Here is a 20,865-nt window from a genome sequence, read left to right on the forward strand (position 1 = left end):
TTAACCCTCCCAAAAAATTACACATACAGATCTCTGCAAGCTGTATTTGACATCCTGTCTAGTAAATGTTATCAATTAAATTCTGTAATAATAAAAACGCAAAGAGAAAATGGCCCTGGGGGATTGTGGCCTTTTTTGCTTTGGAAGCTGCTACCAACAACAGAGGTGAGTTCCGTGTTTTTCATCCAATGGCAGACGACTTGTAACGAGTTTTCGTCCAATCACAGCAAGACGAATAACAGTGGGCGGAGTCAGGCTTTGCAGTTACCCAAGCAGCTCTTCTCTGTAGACGGACGGCTTCAGGCTTTCCACATCGTCGGGTGGAGACCACCGCAGTTGAGCCCCGTTGGCCGTTGACTTTTTTACCCCCCCCCCTCTATATTCGTCACTTCGAATTCACTGAAATAGCCCTCGAAGATGACGACGACCACCACCTTTCAAGGAGTGGATCCCGGTGCCAAAAGCAGTTCCAGGTAAACGGCGGCTTTGAGTCCATTCGGCGGCTGCGAACAAAAGGAGTGGATGCGGCTAACAAAAACGCCTCTTTTTCTTCCCGAGAAGCTAACCCGTTAGCCGCCGTTAGCCTGCTCTAGCTGCTGCTGGGGGGATTCCTGTGGCTTGAGCTCAACTGTCACACAATCTTGCTAATTAAGTTAATCTGATGCGCCGTTTTGACTTTAGCTGCACTGCATGAGGTCATTCTGTCCGGGCTCTGTTCAATAATTAGGTGGATGAGCTTAAGAGAGGCAATAACTTGAGGGAATTAATCATATTCATGTTTTTTGGGGAAGTGGCGCTAAAGAAACTAGGCCTAATAACTTTGTAGCCCCCCCCCTCTTCTTAAACTGCTGCTCTTATCTTCCTTCTATAATTGTGGTCGTAACGCCTTATAAAGAGTTTGACAGTGCCCTGAAAACAGGAAGAATCTTTTGGATCTGCAAATGTCATTCAACGCAGGAATAGTTCATTGTCGAGCCAGTTCAAATGAAAGACCACTGAATGTGTTGAAAACTTCCAATTGGTGAGTAAGCCCCACTGCAGGGCTACTCATCCAAAAGGTATGCAGTCATATCATAGCTGGAAGTCATGAATCTCGCCTTCTCGCCTCCCACTTGGCCCACAAAACAATGCAAAGAAAAATGTGCTGTCTCAGTGCTTGGATGGGGTGGGGGGGCTATGAATCAGGGATTACAAATCAGATTTTGCAAGAGGTGACCTGATCTTTGTTTTGCTGAGCACATATGTGTCAGTCATCAAGCGTTTTGATCTGGCATGTGTAGAAGGGTGGGGGGTGCTCGGGCGGGGGCTTTGGGTTCGCTAAGCCTCCCAAATCTCTCCTTCAGATCTCTCTCGCTCCTTTCAAGTTTAATTTAATGCTCATCTTTGCGGCCGGTTGGTCCGAAGGGCTCCTTCCAGAGGCAATCAGGCGACCCGAATGAGGCTCAGATCTCACCAGGCCACCAAAATCGAGCGTCTGCCTTATCGGACTTGCCGTCTTTGGCCCCACAAACGCTTCATCCTCCCACTGGCTGCCCCTCCACCCCAGCCAGCCCCCGTCTGCTAAAGCCGTTTCACATCGATGTCATTTGCAGTGTGATTCTAGGGTGGGGTCCGCTGCCAGGCCGCTTAAAGCCTCCCTCTCGCTCGCTCGCTCTCTCTCTGTCTGTGTGGAAAGCATGAGCTCATCCCCTGGCCCGGTAGGTGAGCTCTGCTTTAGCTTTTCCCACACAAGCCAAGCAGAAAAGACACGGATGCGCAGGCACTGCTTGATAGACAACGCACATTTGCCGTCTTTCCATACCGGCCAGCAGAGCCTTGGACAGCTGCTCAGTGTGTCAGCTGGTGGCTTCATTGACTCCCGAGCAGAGAAGAAAAAAAAGAGGGAGGGGTCCAGTCGGCCTTTTTGTCCTTTGGTTCAACGAGAAAAAAAAAGCCTCCTTCCTTATTATTGTCTAAAGCTTTTGTTCAACTCGTGGTGTGAACATACTTTGCTTACCAAATCTATTCACGCAGTGACACACATAATGTCGACTTTTGACCCGGGATGAGTAATATCAACCCAGAAGAGAACAGTGGATTCAATGTCGCCATTCAATAACGGAGATAACCACTGCAAAAGAATCCGATGGTTGCAGCGAGCTGGAGTCAGCGGACGTTCTGTGACAGCTTCGAGAACCACGACGTCATTTCAATGTGCAGTGAACCCACGTTTTTCGCGGGGGGTGGAGTCTGCTACAAACCCACACACCATGTGTGGAAATCTGCAATATAGATAAACCATATCGTCGCTGACTACTTTTCAGGAACAAGGAAGTTAGTGTGAAGTTGGACAGGAAGTTTTAGAGCTGAAATATTCCATGCGATCGACTTGTGACCAGAAAATAAGTAAGCAAGAAGGCGACAGCTGGTTGAAATTTGTACAGATGAATCTAATATTAAAGAACCGTGTTTGTTTCAATCTTGACCTACCCCATAATAATAGTACCTCAAATAGTGCTTTCTACAGTCCACTATATGAGGAAATAAGGTACGCATGCCAGTACAATGGCGTGCATTGGATGCGCGATGGATTTTGGGTTGTAAAGTTGAGACCAGCAGGGACGTCCGACCTGCAAAGCATTAAAAGTAAACCTTGCTCTTCCCTTAGGGTACTACGACCGCCAGGCGGCGCCTCCAGCTTCACCTTCGGCACAGACGAAAACACCACCCCGCAGCGCAAGAACAAGATGGCCTCCAGCATCTTTGGGGAACCCGAGGACCCCCACGCGCATCGGAGGAACAACCCACCCAGTCAGTTCCCCTCTTCACATTCAGCCCCTCTCGAATGTGTTGCACTTTTGAGCGCTTTGACTCCGTGCTGGAAAAGTTACAAACGACAAGTATCACTTAGTTTGGATTTTTCCGTTGAAGTAGTCAGAACATTCCACTGGTCTAATAGACCAGAAGAGCAACTCTGCAATGCTGCAGCTGGGATACGGGTAATTTGACCCGGGGCTTTGTTATTGGGGGGGGGGGGGATTAGATCAGCCCTCAATGGAAAGAAATGGCTCCGCTCAAGTTTGGGCCTTGCTTAGACATGAGCGAGGCTTCAATGACAAAGGCGGCGTGAGCTCCCATGATAGTTAGTTGGGACCTGCCTGCCTGCCTGCCTGCCTGCCTGTTTGTTTTCAACAATCCCGGTAAGGCGACGAGCCGTCTTGTTTGTTTAGCATGATCTTCAAGTGGGAGGCTGTGGTTTTTCCAGTTTGCCGGCGTTTGTGTCCGTTTGCTAAAGCACCCGCAGCACATTGACGAGAATTCACGGCATCACGTGTTTTCACTCCAACCTATTTGCAGAAAGGCGCAACGCTTTATATGGTGGAGTTAGCCCCGCTTAGGCTTGATTTGTGTTTTAGATCCAAGCTACTGTATGTTGACTCGCCATCTCAAAGGCATCCAGGTTTTCAGTCTTGAGGCGACAACATGCCACATGACTCCCGCACAGTGAATGGGGAGAGGCTGGATTTTTTTTTTTTTTTTTTAACAAAACCTCACAGACAGTTGAGCATTGAAGAGACTTTAAAGATTGGGGCTCAAGCTATTTGCAGTACTCTACATTGGTTGATTACGCATAAGAATAACAGGCGACGTGTGAACGGAGCAATAGTATCGATTTGTGGAAAAGCTTAAATTGACCATATTTGGACGTACGAGGCTTCCGCCGACAGCGACGATGCGTTGCCCGAAAGCAGCCCAGCCCTCTCCTCCTAATGGAATGGTCCTTCTTCCTGCTGGCATTGTTTGACAAGAGTGAAGGCCAAGTTCAGGCCGGCCTTCCTGTACTACTTCCTATCGACAAGAACAAGCGGGAGATGTTTATTTGTTTGAAAGTGTTTGTGTTGGCTTCCATCCGTGTGTAAATTGCTGTAGCCAGCCAGATGCCCGTGACCCCTTTTTCTGTCAAAAAAAGCTTGACTACGCATGCTTAGTTCACACGGGTTCCAGTTTGTTCAAGAGTTGACGATGCAGGTTTTTTTTTCCGAGGAACAGCAAGCAGTTGTAGGCTCTTACTTTCAAGTACAGAGTGTTTCCAAAAACAAGCGCACAAGAAGCCTTCGCCACCCCCTGGCTACGAAGCGCTTGAGTGCTGGTGGCGATGCACGCAGTGGCTTGCATTCATCATCGGCGTTGTGAGTGACTTGGGTGTTGACTGTTGCTAACTTTAGACCAGCTGTTGGGAGCAGCTGCTCAGCTGAGGCAAATGTCCTCAGGACGCACATTCTCAAGCGTAGACATACAGACAACGCGATACGCAACAAGTTTGGGATGTTGGGAAGATGCACCCATTGGTGGGAATTAAGAATTTGAGCTAGGAAACGTATCCCAAACTTTTTGAGAGTAGCGCATATGGCTGGGCGTCATTATTTGGGTTTTACTTCAGGTTGCGTTTGCTTTTATTGCGTAGGAATTGTTTTGTTACCGTTAGCATAGCCGCCACCCGCCTCTATCTTGGTAATCAATCAAATCCAAACTCAACATGTCAAAGTCATCTGTAAAAGTTGAACGTTGTCATTAAATCGCAAGGCCTCCACTGGCGGGGCCATTTGTTGACTCATCATTGGAAAACTGTCACGTCATCGGCATTACATTCTTGTGATGTCGGCGTCTTCCCGTCTCCAAGCTTGTGGACGATGCACACTTGACCAAATGCGCCCAAGGGATCTGTAAGTTGAAGTAGAAAGACATTGATGTCATTCTGATGCCTTCTTTTCAATTCATTTCCTCTTCTTTCCATTTAATGTTTGCGTCGCGCCGCCCAGAGAACGCCGCAGACTCATAAATGCCGGTAATGAAGGAACCGTTGTTGTGGAGGGGCCGACGCGGAAGCTCTTCACTCCATTAACCAGAGTGGCCACTCCTCTGATTTTTTAGCGTCCATTGTTCCCCGCGTGACAAAGACGCTCTGTGCTGGCTTTCAGGTCGACTGCCTGGAGCGTGTTTCTGTAAAGCTTGAGTTTTAGAGGGAATCTTTTCTATTCAACCGGCCTTCATGCAATATTGAAAAACAAAGATTTAAAAAGGTCAATCATAAAGAGCTCAGTCGAACCGCTGACCCAAGTTTTCTGCATGTAGCTCGGCTCACTCATGTTTTACAGCGCCCGGCCGGGTCTGGGGGCGACTGTGTGATTAATTGCATTAGGCTCCATATTGGAGGACATCTGCTCAAAAGCCTGAATCACTGCGGGTCATCCGTCTCAGCGGTTTCCTGTCTAATCCTTCTGTCATCCCATAGCCAAAAACATACATTTGGATTAAATATGAGACGCTTTGGGTCGGATTTACTAAAGGTTTGCAACGGGCGCAATTCTGGCAGTTGCAAACCGACATCACTTTGCGCAGCCATGACAGCGGTTATTGTGGCGAGAACGAGGCCACGGAGAGAGCGGATGTAAACATTTGCGATATGCCAGAAACCCAAATTTGTGTCTGTTCAGCAATGCACTTTTGGAGCTTGTGGACGATGTGAACAAAAGGCTGACTCGGAGCCAGTCGAAAGAAGGAGTCATGCCGTGTGGCCTATGACGTAACTACTTTAAACTCCAAATATCCTTGCGCCGCTCTGGGTCATTTCAGTGCACTGTGACAATTGTCTGGTGCTGGCCTATCCCCAAGTTTTTTTTTGTTTAGTTTTTTTAACGCACTGTTACTCAGGATGGGCACTTGGCATGAGTTAAATCAAACTTAAAATGTGGCTTTTATGCACTTGCCGATTCCCCCTCCAAAATTAAAGTAACTCTGTACTATGTTTTTCTCTTCCATTAGCACTTACAATTCCATCTCTTGATCCTCATTTTGTGCTTCCTCAAATGTTCCAATGTGAAACCCGCACGCGGCCTTTGGTCTGAAGACTTTCTGGTGAACTTTTCCCAGGTACCAGCGATGCCGCGGCGGGGACCCTGTGCGGGGAGCCCTCGGCCCCACTGAGACGGTGCCAGCAGCCTATTCTGTTCCCCAAGAACCCTCAGCCGGAGCTCACCACCATCCACAACTCTGGAGCCGCTTTGGTGTGGAGCCAAAGACAAGAGGTACACGAACGACACCCGTGGCCGCCGTTGTCTCTCCAAATCAGCGTTGCCGCGGATGAGATGTGACAGCTCAGGGAAAACCTCAGAGAGGCGAGGAGGACTACGTTCCTCGGATAGGATCTAATCCAATCTACTGTTGGCATTGAACGTTACACTGCTGGGAATAAGACAGTTTTGACACAAATATTAGGGACTGAGCCTCAACTAATGGCCCTCCCTTTAGTTGCAGGTTGCGCCACCTAGACCGGGGATGTCAAAATGGATTTCATTGCGGGCCACAGCGCCATTCCGGAACGAGTGACAACCCCACAAAATGGTTTAGAATTGCCTATAGATGGCACAAGGTGGTTGCAAAGCGCTACTTGTGTTTAAATGAAGCTCCTCATCTCACTTCAGCATAGTTACGGGTTGTCCGAATTTTGTTACGGACATCACTGAACGCCACCTCGTTGCGTCCGTAACACTTGATTGTTCCGGATATTAAAAAAATGTATAAATAATATAATCATGGGTCATGTTGCTCAGCCAATCAGAGGATGGATAAAATATTAATTATAAATCTGATTGGTTAAAGAAGTCTCATTGCTCATGTAGTTGCGCTACAATTGGCCAGCACTCTTTACCTTGAAGGCCCTTGGCAGATTACGCTGACATGGCAACAAGGAGAGGCTGAAAACTAATTGGATTAAAAAACAAAAACAACTCAAACATCCGCATACATGTATTGGAAGCACAAGTACTGCTTCCGATTATGGGAACCTGCTGAAATGCATGTCGACTGTCAAAGGCGACTTGTTTGTACATGTTGTTGACTCTTGCCTCACTTAACTCTAATTCCTCTCTCTCTCTCTCTCTCTCGTATTTTTTTGTTTTGTTTTTTTTGTTCTTCCCCTTTCCTGAGTTGAGAGGCCAGGGCTTCAGCTGTCCTGCTAATTATGTCACATGATGACAGGGTGTTGTCCCAAGTCTGGATGAACAGGCCGCAGTTAAACGGGTCACTTTGGTTCACGTTTGCTTTCTTTCTTCATGTTTTCACGACAGGAGGAGAATGGCCAAGAACAAGTAAACAATGGTGAGCATCTTGACATTTGCAACCCTTCCGTGTATGAAAATGTAGCTGCTGAGATGTCTTGATAGACCACTTGTGTACTTCCCTTTTTGTGCTGTGATGGTTGGTTGGTTCTTTTTTTTTTTTGTTTTAAAGGGCAAGCATCCTCTCAAATTAAAAGGCTCTCAAGTGTTTTTTTTGTTGTTTTTTTAAGGGGAGGCCCTTGTAACAATGTCGCTCAGTGAGAAGGGCAGCCAGAAGGCAAAAGTGTTGATGCATGGCATTTTATTTTCTGCAAATGCTTGTGACGGTCGCACCACTAGGATATGTTTTGACGTGATGATGATTTCGAGAGCGACATTGGTTAGAAACGCAGGTGCAAAGTAACAAAGTACAAACGCTTCCGTAGTGCGGCGGGCGTTTGGTCGTGACCGCATGCTCTTCTCTTGACAGAGTGCCCTGACAATGGGGAGGCGGAGCAGGAGGAGCAGGAGGCGCCACAGCCCTCCGCCCCGTCGGGAAGTGCCAACTCCTCCGCGGGCGGCCGAAGAAACCCACCCGGTGGCAAGTCCAGCCTCATCCTGGGTTGAGAAACCCTTTTCCTCTTTTTGGTTCCCCCCCCCCCCCCCCCCCCCTCTTCCATTTGAACACTATTTTTTATTTTTGAAAGATAAATCCCCCCCGTCACTCGCTTCCTCTCCATCAAGCTATCACCTCTGTGGCGCGTGTCCTCCACACGGTCACGTCCGCCTCCTTGCTAACACCAACATGTCCTTTTCATCCTTTTTTCTATTAAAGAACTGTCGATAAAAGCACTTTACGTATCTCTGTGCCCTCCTTCCCGCCCGTTGGAGCCCATCCTGCGTAGTGCATCGCGCCTGCCAGGGAAGGCGAAACATTTAGCTCGTTTCCATCCTGTTCGTCCATGTTGTAAATGCTAAAAAAAAGAAGACAAAACTGAATTGTTGCGCGAATTTCTAAATACAATAAAGATTGATATGAATTTGCCGGGGCTCTTTTGTATTTCTTCATTCATATTCAATTGCACATTTTTTAAAATATGATCTATTTCAATGGAGGCCCCATTCTACTGCGTGCCTCGGTCATCGGGTGCTTTGACTTAAAAAATACACACCTAACCTCAAATAAACGCCTACTTTATCCCCTCAGGAAAGAAAACATACCTTTCCTGAGCAAACTTTCACAAACTGGCAAATTATCACAATAGTACAGACATAATGATGCGGTTCGGAGAATGAATGAATGAAGAAAAAAAAAAATGGACTTGTAGTCTCGTTAACCAAAATTGTGATTGCTTTAAATAACGGTCATACATTTTTGAGTATTTTTTTCTCCAGACATGTTTTGTTTTCTTGATTAAAAAGTTTTTTTTTTGTTTTTTTTTTAGATTATAATGTTCGATTATAAGATTCTCAGAGAGTCGGGCTTTTTCTGGAAAGTTATTTTTATTGAGGAATCTTTATTTTCAAGGAAAAAGTTGTAATGTATTTTTTTTTCGATAATAAGCTGGATGTTTTTTAGAGGTTTTATTTTTTTGACAAGGTTTTTTTTCTTGGATATATACATCATATTTTCTTGGTCAGTCATATTTTGCTGGGGGGCCAAGAGAAACAGCTTGTACTATCGGTTGCATTTTTCCCAGTTAAAGCGATTGATAAAAATACGTTAAATATGTATTTGTAAGCATTGTATTACAGTTTATGTACGTATTTGAGGGAAAACATTTTCTTCTATGGCCATTCGACAGACTTGTGGAGCTCCTTGACCTGATTTATGTGCTTCGAGCGTGTGTCTTTTATTGCGGCGCTGATGTGGTTTGTGCGACATGCAATGAATATGCAGCCCTCTTCAAGACTTTGCTTTATTTGGAAGCGCTCGCCTTGGCCTCAATCCTTTGGCTTCTTTAGCACCGTTTGGGAAAACACCAGATCCAGAACACCATTGGACCTTTGTGTGACATCAGATCTTATCCAGTTTACACTATTTCTTTTCTGTGTTTTTTTTTTGCATACTTTTTTTAACGAACAGTTTTCCTCAGACCAAGCAATCCAGACGGTGGAAAAAGCTGACATTATTGCAGGCCAAAATTAAAATCTGATGAGTTAGAAGCTACATGGGCCAGCACAACTGATTCTGAGGACCTCGGGCAGAATAGACAACACAGGCAACACAGAAACTGCTTAAATCTGATTGGACAAAAAAAAAAAAAAAAATCACCCAGCACTATGTTTTCTTCAAGAATGGAAGTGACTCCATGTTGAGTGCATCTTTCTGATGAGTTAAGCACAACATTTGCTTGCTTTGACATTTATTTTGGGGGTAATCACTCAGCTCAGACATTTTTGTAGTCCCCAGGAAACAAAAGGACTACATTAGTCGTTGCAGCGGTTTCTTGCCGCTTTTCTACAGGTTTCTTTTTGAGTACTCGATGAGACACTAAATCGACCTTTGAACTTTCGGTCGGTTTTCTTCTGTCACAACCGCAAGCTTAAAAGATCTTATAGGCTATTTTTACACCATTTGTCTGACCTAGTTCAGGTAAACTACACATTTGAACAGCCCTACAAAATGGTTGATGGACAGTGATTCCCAACACAACCGTAAAGGAATTGCGTTTTGGCATTAGACAGCGCTTGCTATCTGAAGACATTTGGCCAAGTCAGATGGATCTTCTTCCCTCCCTACCTGGAATTACAATCACAATACAGTTGGAACCTGAGCAGGCTGTTTCCAGCCTGAGAGGCATGCAGGGGTCACTCGGGATCAAGAAAAGCACTTCCTGTCCTGGAAACATGCCAGCATGTTGGGGCCAAGTCGACAATTGTCAGTCAGTCGGAACCCAAATGGAAAATCTGATACTTCAGTAATTATTTTTATCCTACAGAAAAAGACACTGCAAGTTTAAGTACAACTTCTGGAGACATTGCCGCCTCTTGGATGATGCTATTTAGTAAATATGCATTTTCTTATGATTGTCTTGGTGTATGTATTCATTTTTACCTTGTTGACGCTCATTGTGTTTCTTGTTTGTCGATGTCTGGATCTCGAGTCTGTAAATAAAGCTGATTGACTGATTGTTTAACTGCAAAGTGTAAGTACTTTTACCAACTCTGCTTTTTTTTAATCTTTTTGTCCTGCTCAGCAAAATTGAATCTACTTCGCAATATGCATGTCATCTTTCTGAAAAGAGGTGAGCGGCCCCCCGTTGCTCCCCCACGGGCAGCCAAACGCTGACTTATTCAGCTGATGGTGAATAATCATTGGGCCTGGGTCATTTCCATCTTTACCTTTTTGGCGGCGTGCTGGCCAGATGAGGCCCTGTGTATGTTTTCTCCCGGGACTCCTGGGGAGGAAATGAGATGAGTTGTCCCTGCTTGATACAAAACAGCGGTGGTAAAAGTGCTCACACTCGGTACTTGAGTAGAATTGCAGATACTCGGGTAACCTGAAATGTCAACTCCAGTACAGTCACCAAAGTATTTGGACTTGATGACTTCCCACCACTGGCAATCAATACCCTCGTTGAGTCATAACAGCACTGACTCAGCAAACTGGCCTCTCACTCAGCGGAAGTGGTAAACAGGATGTGATGATTGCTAAATGGACGGCCAGCTGTGGTTCGTTTTGCTAGATGACCGGGGAAGGGCATCAGTCCACTCCCACAGGAAGCAGGAAGTAATGTGGCGTTAATTGGTCTCGAAAGAGTCGTCATTTGAAGGGGAAATGTGTTTATAGCGGTGGCGGGCCTTGCATTTGGTACCTGGGCCTTCAAGGCCTTTTCATTTGTTGTCATCAGTGTTGCCAATTACCTTGCACAAGTATTTAGTTACTTGAATGATTACTTCATATTTAAAGTAACTAAGTTACATTACAAGTTACTTTAACATAAATCAGATACTGACAACCCTGCTTAACATAAAAATGACACCCAGTTTTGCTGCTTGATTGTAGGTGCATTTTTAACAGTAACATTTAAGAATAAAGTTCTTTTTTTTCCAAATAAAATAAAGGCAAACCTTTTTACACACCCTAATTCTTTCATTTTTAAAAAAGTCTTTTCTGGCTTACACTTAACATAAATGGAATACTTTTTTTTTTTAACAGTCTTTCTAGACTTCACTTAACATAAAAATTTGTTTTAATAAAATCTAATATAAAGTAACTTCAGCATTTATAATCTACATTGTATGTAAATATAACGATCAAATTTGGGGACCTCCTGCAGTGACACAATCTGGTGGGACTTTCCCTTTAAACTTGAACGCATATAAAATTTCCCCACTGTGGGATCAATAAAGGCATTCTTATTCTTATACAGCGCTGCCATCAATGTGGTTGTTTTCGTCGACAGCAATTTACTGGAGTCTGATTACGAGACTTGAACAAGTAATGCAATTAATTATTAAATTGAAGTCATTATGCAATTTGAGAAATCTGCATGTTCAGTTTTGCATGTATTTTGTAATCAAAATGTACAACACAACATTAATATACAAAATATTTTCAGTATGAAACAACTGTGACCCATAACAGAATTGTTCAAACTTACAGAAAACGACAACAGTAACATATCGACGCGAGTCCATCTGTCTGTTTATCGGCTTTCTTTGTCCTTCTGCGCCAGGCTGGCAATGGCGTGGGCCAGGTTGTTGATGGCCTCAATCTTCCGTTCCTCTAGAGCCTTCTGCTGGGCCCACATGTTCAACTTCCTCTCCTGCAGCTCCATGTACAGCTGCAGGACATCCTGCGGCGGCCTTGGCCCGCACGTCGTCGAGGACACCGCCGGAGGAGGCGACGGCAGAATAGGCGTGAACCTCTTACTGCTGGCCTTAGTCCCACCCATCTTGGCGCCCCGCCCAGCCTGCACCTCTTTACCCAGGACGCGGCGCATGGCCCCGAAAAACTCCCAGTGGACGGCGGCGTCCCCCAGCCTCTTAGCCCGCTCGGCGTTCTTCCTGTAGGTGGTCAGCATGTTTCTCCACTTCAAGTCGCACTCGTGGGCCTTGACACCCATGGCGGCCACTTCCCGCGACTCCCCCCTAAGGCGGGCGTTGACCCTCTCGGCCACCGTCTCCCAAAGTTTCTTCTTCTTGCACACGGGCTGCTCAAAAGCCTGGTCCATTTCCAGACGGGTGTTGACCAGATGCCATGTGGCCTGGAGGGTCCATATGAACTCTAAAAGGGGCAAGAAAGTTTCAAATTAATTTGACTTTCCGCTCCCCAGCCACTTCGTCTCACTCTTCCAGTTTGATCCCAAGGCGTGCCCCAGCCTTCAGCGTGTCCATAAGACCGGAACACTTCAACAGGGAGGCGTCCAAAAGGTTTCCTAAACAAATGCCTAAGCCATCTCTTTGGATGAAGGGATTTAAAAAGCTTGTTTCGTATCAGGAGGAATAAAGCAAATTACAGATTGGAAGTGGGGATCTTGAACAAAACTTGTTTTTAATAATGTCATTTGTTTTTTCTCTTGGCAAGGGGGAAGGGTTATCAATGAAAATAATACTTTTTTTTAAAGACCACATCATTCAGCCCTAATATTTAATTAAAAAATATGAGTAATTTCAAAAATAATTCATATCCAGTTTTTTTTTTTCGCCTGCCTACTCATCCACCCATCGTGAGGCCCTCCTACTCTTCATCGATGCCTCGATGAAATCTAAACAACAAGAAATACCAACCCGCTTTAGTTGCTTCGGCGTCCACCATGGACACCGCCGCTTCCTTCTCCTCCATTCCTGTCCTTTGTATGACAATTGTTTCGGCAATCTCCATATTGTTGCAAAATCACAAGCATTTCGGTAAATGCGATGTTTCCATCGTGGAGATTAACAACCCCTTAAAACGTTCTTATTGCATTGGACAATCGGGGTTTATGACAAAACGCGTGGTGGCTCTGGGAAATGTCGTCTATTTCATCCCACGCACAGTGTAATGTAATTGTGTTAGGCTCATCAATAAAACTACAATCCCGAAAGGCCACGCGCCGTATTGTGTTCTTACTTCCACTTGAATTGTAGTTTTCTCAAGCGGAAATTGTACAATAGAAAAACGACTCGGCGTTAAGTTTGGACTACAACTCCCAGCATTTATTAAACCGAGTCCTCCTCCGCGCTCCCTGCTTCTTTCCCCGAGCGCCCCTGTTTTCTTGTTGGCTAAAGATGGCGTTAGCGGCTAACACAGGCGATTGCTTTTTGTGTCACACAAACTATTTGGACGGTTGCGGCACAGCAGCGAGTAATCATAGCTTTGCCTCGTCACTCGGTGTGTGTAAATGTGTTACATTGGACAAACACGCGTCAGGGAGCCGGAAAAACGATTGGCTGGCCTTCGACACGACATAGGCCTGTTTTGCGGGGAGCGGAGGGGAAGCGGCCGGAACTCCATTTCCCTTGAGCAACCGCGGCATCAGGTGGTACAAAAAAAAATTTCCCTACCGGAACTTGTAGTTTTGTGACTATGTGAGCGCGCGCGTGTGTGTTTTTTTTTTTTAATAGTCTATGAATGAATTCAGTCTGGGCATCACTGGAGTTCAGAACTCAATGAAATGCTATCAAAAGCCCCAAAGCAGTGGAATAATGTGTATATAAATAAATTATCAAACAAAAGTTAAAGACTAGTGAGCCGGTAGGCTACCTGGTTATAGGAATCATGACTGCTTTACCCGTGCAAAGTGGCCGAAAGCCATCTCGAGCCCCTTCCAGCAGGGAAGGATCTCCATCGGCGCCAGAGTCCTCCTTGACCTGGTGCCTGACCCACCTGAGCAAGCCCCCACCTGACTCGGGGGCTGAACTGGACAAGAGGTCCAGATTCTCCCAGTGGCGAGCGTTGGTCGCTATCCGAACGCAGCACATAAAGGGCGACAAGGCCGGCATCTCCCACTTCCGGAAACAGGGGGGTCTGCGGCCCTTGCTGGACCTGCTCGGCCATTCCGAGTGCTCCAGGAAGACTTTGGACCTGGCCCTCAGCATCCTAGGCAACTGCTGCACTGAGCTGGAGACGCGCATGGAGGTGAGAGAAAGGAAACGCACTGCAATTATTTATACAGTTGCAGGAAAAAGTTTGGGAACTCTTTGTTAGGATTTCTATATCAATTGGTCATAAAAATGTGACTTGAACTAGAGCTACACAGTATACGATACTATAAAAGTATTAAAGTGTTTGTTAAACTTTTTGGTCTAACTACACATAAAACAAAGAAAATTACATGTTGTGTATTTAAAGCAATCCATAAGTACATGAAAATGTCACAGGGGAGAGTGCCAATTTATGTAGCAATCCCGATAATTCCAAAGGGTTCACATTTTTTTTCTTTCAACCGTATCTTCTTTCAAATATGACATTTTTATGTATTTCCAATATAGGTTTGCAAGCTCGATGGAATAAATATTGTTGGTGAGTTTCCCTTTTAGACATTTTGCTGAAATGTTTTCCTGGCGTAAATCAGCACCTGTGTGTGTACTGTACAAACTTGACGGCATTTGACAAATGTCCTCATTGCTTCAGTGGATGTGATGAAGAGGAACGTGGCCCAGGAGACCATTCAGAACCGAGCTGCGCGGGCTTTGGGGAACCTGGCCATGGATTCGGGGAGCTCGGCGCTCATCCACTCGGCCGGTGAGTCCCCGTGTTCACTGTACTTAGCATGTTAGAAAATTTCATATCAAGAATAAATCAAACGCGTCAGATATCGCAATACAATCGCCACATTGATGCTAGTTTCATTCGCCTGTCGATGGTGTTTTGCATTGTGTGTTAGCATTTTCGCAGTTTCGTAAATTATGTGGTTTGGTTACGTCGGATCACTTTTAAGTAGCGGTATTTTAAGAAGTGTGAAATTAACCGATAAGGTTGTCCACATAGCTGGACGTCTATAAATAAACACAAACAAATTCTTCAATGGTAGTTGTACAAATGTCATAAAATGTATTAACTGCTTAAAACAAAAAGAATGCTTGCAGCTAAAGGTTGTTAGCTTAATAAAATAAAATGAAAATGTAGCATGCACTTTAACGTAGAGTGACAGAATGGATTGAATTCTTTCCCCTGGTTATGTTCTGATTGGTTACTTGTTGCAAGGTCGAATTTGTGGGTTACAGTCAGTAAGCTGTTTAAATGACATTGTTGATTCTGGAAAGATGAGACAAACAGCACCATCTGGTCCCATTAATGCAGAATCGCAACCAAACTTTAATTAGCTTAGATAAAATTATGATAAAATGATTTCCCAAGGCTGAAGATCAGTTCATAAAAGAAATGTATTTAACAAGAATAAAGAAATTTTAACTATTTACTGAAGGTTGGTCCATTCCTTTTCATGGCAATGGCTGCTCGGGTCACTTGTTGCTGGGCAGAATTCGGCTACTCAGTCAAATGTAAAATGCTGGATGCAGTCGTCACTCCACATGAGTAAAAACTGATTTTAATCGCCACCATGTCCTTTTTCCTGCTCAGGCGGCGTTCCTCTCCTCCTCCTGTGCTTGTCTCTGTCGTCCGCCCAGTCCTCGCCCACTGCCACGCCGCCCAGGGACGCCTGCCCCAAGCTGGAGTGCGCCCAGTCGGCCTCGCGGGCGCTCCTCTACCTCTCGGACACGCCCGCCAACCGCCTTTCTCTTCTCACCCAGGGCGCCCTGTCGGCCCTCGCCCCTCTCATAGTCCCGGAGTACCCTCAAGGCCTGCGGCGGGCGGCCCTCAGGACCCTTCACGAGCTCACCCGAGGCTGTGGCCCCGAATGCGCCAGGGAGGTGTCCCGCTCGGGGGTCTCGGCCCAGCTGGGAGTCATGGCGTCCGGAGAGGCCGGGAAGCCGTTTGAGGAACTGGCGCTGAAGACCCTGGCTAACCTGTGCTCCCAAGGATGCCTGCGCCCCTTGGTGGGCTCCCTGGGGGTCATCGGCAAGTTCACGGCCGAGGCGAAGAAGGACCCCCTCAAGTCGGGGGTCTTCCTCAAGGCGCTGTGCCTGTGCTGCAAGGAGGCGGTCAACCGCGCCAAGGTGAAGGAGAGCGGCGGGTTGGAGGCGCTGGTGGGCTTTCTGGCGGCGCACCCGAGTCACCCCCTGGCGCGGCTCGCCATCCTGGCCTGCGTGGACTTTGTCTTTGACGAGTCGGCCGTGGAGCAGCTGCAGGAGTTGGGGCTGGTCCCCCTGCTGGTGGCCCGGCTGGTGGCGCTCACCGCCGGCGAGAAGGCGGACGCGGCTGGCGGCGGCGGCGGCGGCGGCTCTTCGGGTTCGTCTCACGGCGATCTGCTGTCGCCGTCGTGCTTGGACTCCTTCGACTTTGCGCCTTTCGAGGGCTGCAAGAAGGAGGAGGGCGGCAGGGAGCAAGGCTCGTCGAGCTTTTTGAGTCTCAGGTACAGCAAGTATTTACATTCACAAGAGTCCTGTGATATTTGCTTGATTTAGACTTTTTTTCTTTAACTGCAATTTGTTCAAATCGTTAGTGTTAAGCTATTTCACGCGCTGAACTTGACTGGTGTTTTTGCGCCCAGGTCGTGGCTGCTGGCCGAGGGTATGATCTCCTCCGAAGAAGACTTGCTGGATTCCTCGAGCAGCACCGACGGGGACTGGGCGGCGTCGCCCCCTCAAAGCTCCCCAAACCCCCACTGCCTGGCCCCACTTAAAAGCTGCCCCCCTTTCAACGCCACTACCTCAAACAAAGACGCTCCCAACTCCTCGTCGTCGCCGTGCAGCCCTCCCGTCGTGTCCCCCCCTTCGAAAGCCACCCACCCGGGCTCCCCTTCCAAGTTCTCATCGCCCCACAGAAGGCGGCAGCGGGCTTCCTCATCGCTTTCCTCCGCAGCCAAGCTCACCGTCGACGCACCTCCGTCGGCGCCGCGGCGCTTCGCTTACCAGCACCCGTACCACCCCGAACCCTGGACGCCCGAGTCGCCCGTCCTGCTGCTGCTGTCGCGCTTCTCGCACGCCGCCGACCCCAGCCCCACCCTGGTCACCTCGGGCACCATGCGGGGCCTGCTGCGCTACCTGAGCCAGCACCAGGACCCCAGCAGCCGCTGTTTCCGCCTTCTGTGCCGCCTGACCTGCAACCCCAGCTGCCTCCGGGCACTCCTCCGCACCGGGGCCGTGGCGCTCATCCACCACCACCTCTGCCAGAGGAACGGCGGGGCCGTGCGGCAGCAAGACCGGGTCAGAGCCAAGGTCAAACAGCTCGGTAAGATGTTGACTTGACAGGCTGGATTTCAAGGTTTGAAAAATGATTGCTGGGAGACAAGCATATGGGGCATAACACTTGAAAGTAAAACTACAGTCTTTATAGCACTGAGAATCAGCAGTGGTCAAAACTTGGTGGAGCTCAAAATGATGTCAAAACAGTACGTGAAGAGCACGTTGGTCTTTTGTGCAGGTATGACTCTCCTCAACAATCTGCACGTCCAATGCGAGTCGGCGTTCGGCGCGGGCATCCTCGCACACGTCATGCTGTCGGGCTCTGAGTCGGACCGAGTCAACTGTGCGCTGTCTCTGCCTTTAATCAGCAGGTGAGTCCTCTTTGAACCGCCAAAAATGGCTGCTCCCAGGTCACTTTCAGACGTCCTGGAGCTTCGTGTGCTGCATCGCCATGGAGACAAACACGACAAATATCTTGTTTTGCTGTTTCTCTAGCACAGCAATAGTGCTACTGGGTCAGTTTGACCAGGGGCATGTTTAACAAATTGTGTGGGGGGAGGACAGGAAATCCCAATAAACATTTTCTTAGTCAACTACCCAATATGTTAAATTAACCATTTTTGTTGCACAAAAAAATACTTCAACTGACGTGCTATACTTTATTCAAACAATAAATTTAAATATTAGAGTGGATAATACATTGAACTGAACAAATAATTTGCAATGTCTGAATGAATAATAACTGAATACATGCATTAAATTCAGTTCAAGAATATAAATAAAATGGAATATAATCAAATAATGGTTCAGTAAGTAAAATGAAATGTTAGGGTCGTCACTAAATTTCATCACAAAATTGTCTTTAAATGTCATACTCTTTTTATTTTAGTGATTAGATCAAAAAGTAAAGTAAGGAAAGGTTGTTTTTTTATAAGTCTTTTTTTTATGTATACACAATTTCCCAAATAAAATAAGGGACCGTACAGTAATTACAGTGTTCATCAAATCATCGTCTGATTTCAGCCCTTTTTCCAAAATGGTCATAACAAGCCTTTTGCTGAGGAACCATCAACATATTTTGCGTTTCTCGTGAAGTAGTAAATGCTGTTAAGTGCCCCGCAGAATGATGTCCTGGCAACCTTTATCCACTAGAGGGAGCGCTGACTCCGTTCAATTCAATTCACATCCATCTGAGACAATGACATGTCCAGTTCCCAGGTGGCCATTTCCCTTAAATGGTTCGGTCCTCAAACAGAGTAACCTGGTAAGTCAAGAGCCCACAGTAATTGTAATTTCTTTGTTCTGATAGCAACAAGTCTGTGTTGCGGAAACTCCTCCTGGACTCCGGCGGCCTCCTCTTGGCCCTGCAGCCTCTCGCTTGCCGCGACGACGCGGACGCCCACACCGCCGATTGTCGACGTCTGCTTTCCACCTGGCCGGAGGCCTCGCTCCACTCGCTCTACTTCTCCCTCCTGATTGGGTGCTTGTCTCCGTTGGTGTCCAGCATCAAATCGCCAACTGATGCCGGATGCCGGATTAAACTTCGTCGAGCTGACTCAGCAGCCCCGCCTCCCTCTAAGAAACCTCGCCACGCTCACATCTGCCCGTACGCCACATACGAATTTGACCTTCTGCTGCTTCTGGATGACGGGGCCGAGGTGCCGGCCAACAGGGAGGCCGTGGCCGGGTCGGGCTCGGAGTACTTCAGGGCTTTGCTGAAAGGCGGCTTCGGGGAAGCCAAATCCGGAGAATCCGTCTGCATTAAAGACGTGACTGAAGGCATGTTGGTCCCGGTGCTGCACCACCTGCACGGGTGCCGGCTGGCAGCGTCGAACCGGGCGGAGGAGTGCCACTTTTTGGACTCGTTGATACTTGAGGGGCTGGCTTGCAGCCAATCGGACGAGCTGTCCTTCCCGAAAACTCCGTTAGGCGAGACCATGATGGGAGCGTGCAGATTCCTGGCCACCGAGCTTCAGACAGAACTGGAGGGGGTCTGCGTGGCTTCTCTCCTGTCTGAAATGACTGCGGCGACCACTGTTGACGATCATGCAGCAGCGCCCCCCTCAGGAGGTGGCCAGGACACCACCGAGGAGCAGCTGGCCAGCAGGACGTCGGAGCTGGACCTGACTTGTGTTCAACTGCAAATCGAGACTCTGTTAGAGAAGGGTGTGAAAACAGCAACTTTCCTGAACAAAAAAGAGAGCAAAAACATCCCAGCAAGGAAAGTTGATGCTATTTGTCAAATCAATAGTTTGAAAACCTGCGCAGAAAAGGAGAAGCCAGAGTTCAAAAGCTCGGCTCAGCTTCTCAAAGCAGAACTTCCGGACTGCCTCAACCCCCTGGAGCAAGAACCAGAAGGAGGTACGAGGAGAGTCCCGGCTGGCCTTCTGCCGCAGGTGTACTGCTTCGCGCAGCGCTACAACTACGCGGCGCTGCGTCGGGCCTGCCTGACGCTGCTGCTGGGCTGTCGGGATACGGGGCGGCGGCCGTGCTTCTCGACCCGCCAGGCGGCCGACTGCCTGCGAGAGGCTGCCGGGCAGGCCGAATGCGTTGACGCGCTCAAGCAGGATCTTCTCAGTCTGGCTGCAGATGCGCTAAGCTGAGAAGCGTTGGAAAGCCTGTATGCATGTTTTGTTTTATTTTGGGAAACTGCATTCTTTTTTTTTTTTTTTTTCCTCATATGTTCAGGGTGTACCAAAAAAATGGACCCGCTCTTTGACTGGCCATTAGTTTGCTTTAGGTGTTTATTGACTTAGATACATGTAAATCAAATGAAAAATAACATTTAAGATAATTTAATGAAAGAAATCAACTCAACTGGAAAAATAGAGCGAGGAGCCGAGCCCCGCTGCAAATAGCCAAAACCGCAAGTAATGGACACCCCCCTAAAAAAAATTTAATTGCCTCTAAATGACACAAGATGGTGGCTAACAGCTGATGATGCCAGTAGTTTCCAGATGATTTCAAAAAACATTTCATTTGAAATTCCGAGACATTGCCTTCTGATTTCTTCTGTCACCTCATCAACTGTTTCAATGTAAAGATCCTTTGCAATATTGCGTGAGGTTTTGGGAATGTGCTGGAAATTCGACGGTGCCTCTTCGCTCAATCCATCGATATCATTTTGTGAGACATTCGTAACTTTTAGTCGCACTTAAGGACAAACTTTCTTTTGTCCGAAGTTAATCGTGTATTCATAATACTTAGGATCAGTTGCACCTAAAATGAGTAATTGGCAGTCAAAAGTGTAAGTACATTTTACGGGGACACCGTATTGATGTATTCAAGCCCGTCTCATATCATAATTGGCTATGATATACAGTACTTCCGTTTGTTTTGGGATTTTTTTTTTTTTTAAATGAGACATAAAGTCTGTCTCTGTTGCCTTTGTTTCAAGTGGTTTTGCTGGAAGTACTGGGAGAATCAGGGTCATGTCTTGTTTATTTTGTACATAGAGATGAAATGGAGACACAGGTGTAGATTTCACCTGCGCGATATCAACACCATACCACTGAAATATAAAGATTTACGGCACATGCTATGCAATGTTCCTTGTTTTATTTACATAGACTAGTCCAGGTACATTTAGTCATTCCTGTGGACCAGTAATTCGATA

General features: G+C 47.0%; 3 protein-coding genes and 1 long non-coding RNA gene across 4 annotated transcripts; 2 read left to right on the forward strand and 2 right to left on the reverse strand.

Moving 5' to 3' along the window:
• The first annotated feature begins 253 nt into the window (after nt 1–253).
• On the forward strand, nt 254–8,120 carry LOC147134027 (jupiter microtubule associated homolog 1-like). Its single transcript, XM_086054759.1, has 5 exons — nt 254–473; nt 2,648–2,790; nt 5,911–6,065; nt 7,107–7,137; nt 7,567–8,120. The coding sequence occupies exons 1-5, from the start codon at nt 418–420 to the stop codon at nt 7,701–7,703; spliced, it is 522 nt and encodes a 173-aa protein (XP_085910885.1). The 5' UTR covers nt 254–417; the 3' UTR covers nt 7,704–8,120.
• Nucleotides 7,733–10,822, reverse strand: LOC147134028 (uncharacterized). The gene is made up of 2 exons (XR_015089992.1): nt 10,422–10,822; nt 7,733–8,050 (listed from the first exon to the last, which is right to left on the reverse strand). It is a non-coding gene; the product is annotated as an uncharacterized LOC147134028 (long non-coding RNA).
• A 747-nt stretch (nt 10,823–11,569) lies between these two features.
• Nucleotides 11,570–13,249, reverse strand: LOC147134029 (uncharacterized). Its single transcript, XM_086054758.1, has 2 exons — nt 12,813–13,249; nt 11,570–12,309 (listed from the first exon to the last, which is right to left on the reverse strand). Exons 1-2 carry the CDS (start codon nt 12,904–12,906, stop codon nt 11,729–11,731), a joined length of 675 nt encoding a protein of 224 aa, XP_085910884.1. The 5' UTR covers nt 12,907–13,249; the 3' UTR covers nt 11,570–11,728.
• Nucleotides 13,250–13,263: 14 nt separating this feature from the next.
• Nucleotides 13,264–20,632, forward strand: armc5 (armadillo repeat containing 5). Its single transcript, XM_086054744.1, has 7 exons — nt 13,264–14,142; nt 14,496–14,526; nt 14,638–14,748; nt 15,586–16,477; nt 16,616–17,295; nt 17,488–17,620; nt 18,559–20,632. The coding sequence occupies exons 1-7, from the start codon at nt 13,783–13,785 to the stop codon at nt 19,850–19,852; spliced, it is 3,501 nt and encodes a 1,166-aa protein (XP_085910870.1). The 5' UTR covers nt 13,264–13,782; the 3' UTR covers nt 19,853–20,632.
• The last annotated feature ends 233 nt before the right edge of the window (nt 20,633–20,865 follow it).

This window comes from Filicampus tigris, chromosome 16, assembly GCF_054856515.1.
Source record: "Filicampus tigris isolate MCC_2025a chromosome 16, RoL_Ftig_1.0, whole genome shotgun sequence".
NCBI lineage: Eukaryota > Metazoa > Chordata > Actinopteri > Syngnathiformes > Syngnathidae > Filicampus > Filicampus tigris.

What these genes read in the sequence shown, in the direction of transcription:
- LOC147134027 (XM_086054759.1), top strand. Translation starts at nt 418, where the DNA reads ATGACGACGACCACCACCTTTCAAGGAGTGGATCCCGGTGCCAAAAGC. An exon ending in TGTGGAGCCAAAGACAAGAG is followed by an intron (nt 6,066 to 7,106) that starts GTACACGAACGA and finishes TTTTCACGACAG; the next exon opens with GAGGAGAATGGCCAAGAACA. An exon ending in CCAAGAACAAGTAAACAATG is followed by an intron (nt 7,138 to 7,566) that starts GTGAGCATCTTG and finishes TTCTCTTGACAG; the next exon opens with AGTGCCCTGACAATGGGGAG.
- LOC147134029 (XM_086054758.1), bottom strand. Translation starts at nt 12,906, where the DNA reads ATGGAGATTGCCGAAACAATTGTCATACAAAGGACAGGAATGGAGGAG. An exon ending in CGCCGAAGCAACTAAAGCGG is followed by an intron (nt 12,310 to 12,812) that starts GTTGGTATTTCT and finishes TGCCCCTTTTAG; the next exon opens with AGTTCATATGGACCCTCCAG.
- armc5 (XM_086054744.1), top strand. Translation starts at nt 13,783, where the DNA reads ATGACTGCTTTACCCGTGCAAAGTGGCCGAAAGCCATCTCGAGCCCCT. An exon ending in AGCTGGAGACGCGCATGGAG is followed by an intron (nt 14,143 to 14,495) that starts GTGAGAGAAAGG and finishes TTTCCAATATAG; the next exon opens with GTTTGCAAGCTCGATGGAAT. An exon ending in TCGAGCTTTTTGAGTCTCAG is followed by an intron (nt 16,478 to 16,615) that starts GTACAGCAAGTA and finishes TTTTGCGCCCAG; the next exon opens with GTCGTGGCTGCTGGCCGAGG.